An 8,911-nucleotide genomic window follows, 5' to 3' on the forward strand; every position below is an offset into this window, starting at 1 on the left:
TTAAAGTTCATCTACAACAAAAATTTTGACTACACTTCATATATAGTTATTGTTGTAAAATTAGCACCTTATATGTGTGGAAAACTTATAGCTGAAGGTGCTAGATCTAAGGAAAAGCAGACACACTAATCAATTACTTTGATTTTTACACTAGAGGCTCCAATAATGGAAAAAAATTTACATCGAGGATAGGCCTTAACTGAAATGTGAAGAGGATTAAGGTGAGAAAAAAATAAGAAGTGAAGAGGAAAAGTATCTGAAAAGTTTTGGAGGAAGTGGAAATTTCTGCCTTCTAAAAATGTCAGGTCATGAAGGGATACAGGGTTCCAGATCTTTGCAGAGTGGAGAAAGAAACAGATATCATCAGCCCACCCTTGAGTTGCCAAAGCCTACATAGTAATCATGTGATGCAGTAGCTCCCTGAATTTATGCATTACAGTTGGTGATGGGGGAAACATATGCAGTCAGCCCTTGGGACCTGAAAAAGGGAAAGTGAACCAAAATTTGAGGTCAGACTGGGATGTCAGAATGCTTTGGATTTGACTCTGTATAGTAAGTAAGTAGAGCAAGAACTTTTCCAAATGCAAGAGTAGTACTCCATACAAGGATGGCTCAATCTTCTGTATAACTTCAGTAGCTGTTCAGAAGAAAAGAACTTACAGCATCTGAACAGGACTCCCAGTTTCTTCAGATAAAGACAGCTATTCGTCTAATGAATGGTTTTCATGACAGGTCAGATGTTATTAACAAGTATATCTATTGTGCTGAGAGGTGGAATAACAGATCTAGTGTGTGTGGATGGGTGGGGAGGGGGTTGTAGAAAGAGAAATGTGGATAAATCAGATTTGGGAGGCATTAAACTTAACCAGGTTACATCTGTCCCACAGGGAGATCCTGTCCAAGTCTGTGCTGAAAGAGGTAGTTGTAATATGATAAGATGCAAATCAAGCAAGATAGGATGGATCAGTTTAGAAGGAAGTGGATGAATGCACTTGTGCATCTAGTAATCTGTTTAAGAAAAGAACTCACTGATAAAAAAAATTGAGGAAGAGTGTAGGAAACAATATAGAACCCTAAGGGATACCACTGTTGATGAAGTAAAAAAAAAGGTTGATCTATTGGCAATTATGAAGACAGATTAGCCATAGAGGAAGCTAGATATTAGGGAACAAAGTGAGGGAGGAAAACCAAAAGGAGGGAACTCAGAAGTTGATCCATCAACAATTAGACATATAGACTGAGAGAGGAAAGTATGGGAGGAAAGCTAAAACAGAACTTTAAGATGAGGCCATATTGTTAAACCCCATTATGGATATGGCACAGGATTCCCCATGTTTCTCAGAAAAATGACCAAATGATAGAAAAATAGAAAAGGATATCACCAGTGAATCTTGCTTCATGAAAGACATAGTACTGACCAAAGAAATGAACATGATTTACGATGCTCAAGGAAATGGGAGTTATGGAAAAATTCTGAATACTTTGGAAACAACAGAAGCCAAAACAGGTCTTCTGCTCTTAAGTATCCAATAAAAATTTTCTTTGGGGATTCTTGGGGCATTCTTCTTAAATAAAATAACAATGTCCTCAGCTGACTTCTCTCTGCATCTAATGCAAATGAAGCCATATTCAGTCTCTCTCTTATAATGTTATATAACTTCTTGTCTTATTGTTACCCTTAATATTATTTAGGGTATCCTCAACTCTGCTGCTTTTATCTTCCTTTCAATTTTTCTTGTTAACAGCCAAGTCTCACTTCCATACATTAGATCTGGTTTCAAAATAGTTTTATGTATTTAGCCAATTTAACTTTTTGAGGAATATTTTCATCTCATTGCAATAGGTATAATATATCCACATCTGACTGAATTTGGAACTACTAAGTTATATTTCTGACCTAATGGTAAAGTTTGCAGTTAAAATGCTACCTAAGTAATGAAAATGTTCAAGTTTTTGTATATGATTGTTACTTAATGGCTAGGTGGCCATACCTACTCTGAAAGCAAATAATAATAGAGATATGACATTAACACCTTCATCATGACTGATTCAATGCCTGTATTTAAGAGCTTGAAAATTTAAATGTGTACTTTTTCAAATGTGTATAGGACACTTACACAAGGAAGCTTGAAGCAAAATTTGATGGATATCTTCCTCTATGGATATTGGTGATAATGAATAAACACTGAGTAGGTATGTATGTCCATAGAAACTGTAACAGCTTGCATATGACAACTGTGATAGAACATTTCTACTACAAACAAAAAGGTCTAAGAAATCCATTTGACAAAAAGAAATATAGTGTGGTAATCTCAACAGTCTTACATACACTACTTCAGGTTTTTCAATACTGAATTTAGGTCTACTAATGAAAATTTGCTAATGAACAAGCCATGGATGTTGTAAATAGGACATTCTCAAATGTTAAGCCAATATGCAGATACAGTCAGGCACTAACTCAGAATTCAGCTACCAAAAATGTAACTGAGTGGATATACTCTAATTTATGCATATATCCCACAATGTGATGGCACTGTTTGCAGAATAAAGCCATTACCCACTCCCAAAAACTGTGGAAGGAGATGCTCTACCAATCATGGATCATGGTATTTGCCATGAAAGCTCAAGAGCTGTTTTCCAACCAAAAACGGAGGCAGCTACAAATCAATATGCAGTAAGCATGAACTATGTCCCATGTATGGCCAATCACATTCATCTGGGGAATCCAAATGGACCTTCACACCTACATGTGTACAGGAAAATGCCTTGTATAATGAGAGTACAGTTCTACCTTGTAGTTTGCCGCTCATTATAATCATATCACTATTTCCATTAAACTTCATGCTTTTCAGTTATATGTTCACCTACAATGGTCATCTGGGAAGTACTTTATCTCCTACATTCACTGCCTGCTATGGAAACAGAAAAGAACTCTTCAGCAACTGAGTGTTACCAAATTAAAAGATGCTTTGGAAAAAGTCCTGAACACTGCTGTAGAGTTTCTGGCACTGGATTTTGTAAAGCTGAAATGTAATCTTGAGTCAAATGAGGATTCAACTAAGTTGCTTTAGTGTGAAATGTTTGCATAAGGAAATTAAAGCATACATACTTTCATGAAATCCAGAAATATAAATGTGCAATATATACAGTACATCCTCACAAACTTGAACTAGCTGACAAGCAAGGGTGTTGAGACCTCCTCTGGTTGGAAAAAATCATGTACTTTTCAGTTGGGATGAACTGAGAACATGTTCTTCATAAGAAAGTATCTTACCAGTAGTATTTCATTTTGACCATAAGACGTTAATATTACCCAAGTATGCATGCATGCATTGAGGCAAAATGTCCAAAACCCAGAATGGCATCATTTTCCCTGCCTCCTAGTACTCTAAAAAAAGTAGCCAATATTCAGTGGCCAGGTTTGGGAGGATATACTGTACTCATATCAATAACAATAAATATACTACCTCTTTCTCCTTAAGAATTTCCTGGACAGGTGGCACACACATTGAGAACTTTGTCTTGTCAAATACAGGCACATTATGTTCCACAACACCTAATTCTTCCACAGTTTTCCCAAGACCTTAAAAAAAAAATAAATCACATTTCTATAGTAGTTTTATGTTCTAGAATTATGGACTGGTCTCAAGGGCCATATTAGATGTTTTAGGTTTGAACAGTGATGACAAGTTTGATTAAGGGGAAAAAAAATACAATGAAAAGAAACTAATTCAAATTCAGGTTTACTTTGATTATGTACGGCCTGACCTATCATACTCTGAAACCATGTTCAATTTCAATACTATTTGTAGTGCCCATGTGCTCCTTCAAATACAATTTTTCTGTAAACCCTTGTCCTCTGCTCCATAGTTGGAGGATGAGACACTTTCATGTAGAGATTTTTCCTTTTGATTTTTCTAATTCAGAGTATATTCACAGATGTCTGGTAAAGAAATTTATGTACTAAAATATTATTACCAACTTGATTTGGGCTAAATAATTTCAGTACACATCTCAAGAACTATGCATGAGAACTGAAATAAACCCAAAATAATACAAAATACATGAAGTTACTCAAGCTCAAATTCAGAACAGAAAAGGTAAATTTTTTAGCATGAAGGCTTAAGCCACAGACAATAATCTTCACTGAGGCCATATCTCAAATGAAATACTAAAAAAGGAGCTAATAAGATGAAAATGTAGAGAAAAGAATAATCCAAGTTTTTGAGGAAGTGGAAAACAGCTTTTTTAAAAATGAAGAGGCCATAGCTGTTAGGAAAATCTAAAAGAGTTCCAATGTTGAGTGTTTTACTTAAACAAATATAATAAAAGTCCACCCTTAAGGTGACAACGACAACACAGTAATAATAGGATGTAGTGGAAAGAATGTGTACTGTTTAAATTCTTTTACTTACAAATCTTTTGGGTACTAAACACACACATATTCAATGACTTCTGTAATTCTATTTCTCTCTTTTAACATGATCAGTCACCTTTCACCATGCTCAATACTGTTCAATAAAATTTATGGTAATGATCCCAATTATCCTCAGCAACTGTTAACATATACTTGAAATACTACAATACCACTGCAGAAGAAAATCACCCAATTTCCATAGTTGATAGTGCCGCTGAGCTAAATTATACATTTACTTTGGTAAATGCAAAATTTAATTAAAATTTTCTTTCTTTTTCTTTTTTTTCAAACTATTCGCCATTTCCCCCATTAGCGAGGTAGCGTTAAGAACAGAGAACTGGGCCTTTGAGGAATATCCTCACCTGGCCCCCTTCTCTGTTCCTTCTTTTGGAAAATTAAAAAAAAATAATGAGAGGGGAGGATTTCCAGCCCCCCGCTCCCTCCCCTTTTAGTCGCCTTCTACGACACGCAGGGAATATGTGGGAAGTATTCTTTCTCCCATCCCCAGGGATAACATATATATATATATATATATATATATATATATATATATATATATATATATATATATATATATATATATATATTTCTTTCTTTTCTTTTTCTTTCAAACTATTCGCCATTTCCCGCATTAGCAAGGTAGCGTTAAGAACAGAGGACTGGGCCTCTGAGGGAATATCCTCACCTGGCCCCCTTCTCTGTTCCTTCTTTTGGAGAGAAAAAAAGAAAAAAAAAAAATTCAAATCATTGTAAAAAGTAAATCACCTGAAAAGATTAACAGTTCCCCTTAAAACCAAAATCTAACTTAATTTTGGTGTTATCTAAAAAGAATGTGTGATTGCTAAGATTATATTCAGTTGCTGTGACATTCATTCATGTAATGTGTTTACTTCCTCCCAGAAACAAACATTTCCAGAGAACAAAGCAAATAAACCTCCTAGCAAAGTAATGTAAACAACTAAAACAATCACATATCCTTCATATAACACTCAAAAGAAGGAATATTTCAGTTCCCAAGATAGTTTAGATGAGGTTTTTATGAATTGTTGATTTATACAAGCTTCACATGCATTTACCCTAACTCCACATTGACAGAGCCACTGCCACTCTGGTACTGACTTTATCTTGAGATGAAAAAAATCCATAACTCTCCCCTGATCTCAGTCAATTTCACACTAAATCATGGTATTTTATCATTTCTAACTTTAAAATCTTGGTTCAGTTGTTATGAAATATGTGTTTTGCATCAAAAGTTTGCATTTTTCATTCGCACTATTATATTTCTGATAATAAATAACCTAAGAGTAAGGAGGGTTATGAAGAAGAGGTATAATTTGGGACTAAACAATAAATAAGTGTATCTGAAGTAGGCTTCAGGGGTCTTCTACCTCCAAAGCTTGGGCTGAGCCCAGGATGCTGGTTTGATTTGATTGAACAAGCTGTTGGAAGAGGTGACCCACAAATAACAAGTTAGAATGTATAAAAATCAGCTTACTGGTAATTTCCATTTCAGACTGCTAAGAAGAAATTTGCTGTCTAATACTCGTTAATTTCCCATGCTACAAAGGATATGCATCTTTGTCTGGGTGTCCATCCAGTGGATGATTCAACCATAATAAGGTTTGGAAGATAAACAAGTGGATAGATAACAAAACCAGAGTTTTCTAAATACATAAGAGGAGTTGATGTGTTTACAAATATTTATAAATGCATTTTTTTTACCTTTCATACAGAATCTAACACCACTAGCTCAAAATATTTTCTTTTCTGACATAGATAGAAGAAGTCCTGCTCGACCCTTAAAGGGCCATTCCTGGGAATTTAAGGGAGATCCCCAGGAAAAGGGTTACATGCATAATTCAGAATTAATTTGAAATATCAAGAAGACATGCAGAAAAAGGGAAAATCTTGATAAATCATCCACATTTGCTTTACAAATATTCAAATTTGGTGCACTGCATGAGCTTGGCGTATAACTGGGCTATTGACTCCCACATCTCCAGTGTCACCACCAGTGTATTACTGATGTTCAAAGAACTTTTCCAAGTGCCAATAGTTCAACATTCACAAAGTCATTACCAACACCTAAAGACTACTGCTAATTAGCCACTAACTGATATAGTGTCTACACTAGATCCATACTTTTCCCCCCTTCAAAATATATGGTTAATGTGCTACTAGAATACTTTCCTGGTTTTTGAAATATTCAGCATACTTTACATTACTAGGGCAATGAGGGCAATGATACTTTCCTGGTTTTTGAAATATCTAATATACTTTACATTACTTATTCAACATCTAAAACCCACATTTCTCCCTTTCCTTTAAAACCCTCCTCTCTATTAGATTATCTATTATGAAAAGATAAGAAATTATTGTGCTAATGAAAGACAACTTTCAACTCCCAAATTCTGTACAAAACAAGGATTTATAACTGAAATATCAAGATCCTAAAACCAGAATGATGGTACCCAAGATATTTCATGAGATTCTAGGTTGAGACACTGTAATAAACGTTTTCTTTTTAAATTTCGCATTGCTACTAGCAGTGTAAATTGGGTGATTTTTTCTACAGTGTTAGTATGGTGTTTCAGAAAACAAAACCAACTGGACAGAATAAGTCTGAGAATTATACTTCACTGAATGATAAAAACTAAGGCATTATTTGTATGTAGTATCAGAGAAAATGTGCAGTTATTGTAAAATTGTTCAACATAGTGAAAAAATCAAGAGATCCAATGAAAACCTCACATCTTCCACCCTGTCATCTTTATCTTTAAAATTCTAGTTGAAATATAAAAGTCATCCCAAGTGAATGCCTTACATATGGTGCTGGATGTCATAGATGAGACTGAGTGGCAATATGATCCCAGCAGCTGATAAGTTTTATGTTGGTACAATTCTACAATCTTCTACAATCATTATGGCAACAAGGTGTGATTTTTTCAAAGGTTCTGTTGATTTTTCGGTATTATTACCGCTCCCAAAAACCCGCGAATTTTTAGTTATTTTGTTAGGTTAGATTTGCTTTGGCTGAAATTGTTTTTTAAAAATTGATGTCTATAGAACAATTCTAACCTGCATTTCTATCTCAAATCACTACTTTTCGTGACTTCCCCCACCCAAAACCCTGGTTCCCAGGTGTCTGTCCAAAACTGAATTTACCAATTTTCCTACTTTTGTCTTACCTACTCCAGTATCAGATAACCCCATCTTTATCTTTCTGATTTACAAAACCCTCGCTACAAACTCCATATCTAATAACGTTCAACAAAATATAATGTTTATAGTTGTGCTCCACCTGTTATTCATTAAACACTACATCAGCAATGTAGCACAAAATCACTCTATAACTAAAGCTTTTCTCAAATAACCCAAATAACATGCACTATACCTACCGGCTCTTGAGAGTCCCATGGCAACAACTCTGCTTGCAAACGTCATTATCTACAGCTTAAACAAGAAGTGCTCGAATATTCCCCAGTACATAATTTTTACATGACATTTATTACTGAACTTGATAATCTCACAGAGCATTTCTTTCATATACATCAAAAACGAAAATACTAAAAACCTCCAATACCTGCATATAGATAAGAAATCACCTACCTTTAGGGTACTGTTCCGTGCATACTACTGGTAAATCTAAGAGTTTAAAAGCTCTCAGAAGCCTATTCGCGACATCAACTATCTGTGGGAAATACTGAATATTATTCCTAAATTTCTCTTGCATATCACAGAGGAGTAAGCATGTGTTCTGGGGGACAATTTTGCCCAGATTCTTGGGAGCTCTGCTTAGTAAAGCTGCCATCTTCCCTTGCTCACCGTCGGCTTCCTAGATACCCACTAACTGGCAACGTTTTGTTTATGATGTTGCTGACGACGTCATCCATGGCCTTCTAAATACAAGCACGACCCGACAATATTCGAATATATCATAAATGTGGTCAAAATACTATGCTACATTGGCGTTATACAACGCACTTTTACAGAAATGTTATATTTTTAATCTTCAGTATTTTCAGGTCATTCCAGAAATTGCACTAACCTAATCGCATTGTACTGCTACATCAAGCAATCTACGCCAGTGGATCACATTATTTTCGTGATTCTCACGGATGCAAAAATTCCAGAGGGACCGGGTGGGATAACATGCCCCAGCTCCCTAGGCCCAGTGTATAGGTCCCTCGCCACCGGCGAGCCGCCCTAGAGCATAGGGCCACCAACTCCTGAGCTGTAGGAAGATTTGATCTCAAATCAGCAAAAATTCCTGTGGTACTCCTCACAATGTGGTCCCCAAAGCTCAGAGTTTGGACCATAACCACTGATACTGCGGGCTTATGAGCTGTGGCGACTCGAGGGTGGCTGCCACAATACATATGGTGTGTAGATGGCTAGTCCTTAAGAATTCTCATGCCTCGATGCTAGTATAGCCCCGGACTCCAATAGTTGAACTGCAGGGAGCATCGTATGATGCTGACACATTACCCAGAA

The 8,911-nt window shown here is 35.8% G+C and overlaps 1 protein-coding gene across 1 annotated transcript in view; it reads right to left on the reverse strand.

Moving 5' to 3' along the window:
- Positions 1–8,278, reverse strand: part of LOC139756806 (isochorismatase domain-containing protein 2-like) — a 12,561-nt gene extending 4,283 nt beyond the window's left edge. The window contains exons 1-2 of the mRNA XM_071676611.1: positions 8,027–8,278; positions 3,468–3,583 (exon numbers count right to left, since the gene is read on the reverse strand). Coding sequence (XP_071532712.1) covers positions 3,468–3,583; positions 8,027–8,228 — 318 coding nt within the window. The 5' untranslated portion in view covers positions 8,229–8,278. The remainder of the gene's footprint in view (positions 1–3,467; positions 3,584–8,026) is intronic.
- Positions 8,279–8,911: the final 633 nt, after the last annotated feature.

The sequence above is a fragment of the Panulirus ornatus genome, chromosome 23, assembly GCF_036320965.1.
Source record: "Panulirus ornatus isolate Po-2019 chromosome 23, ASM3632096v1, whole genome shotgun sequence".
Classification (NCBI taxonomy): Eukaryota; Metazoa; Arthropoda; class Malacostraca; order Decapoda; family Palinuridae; genus Panulirus; species Panulirus ornatus.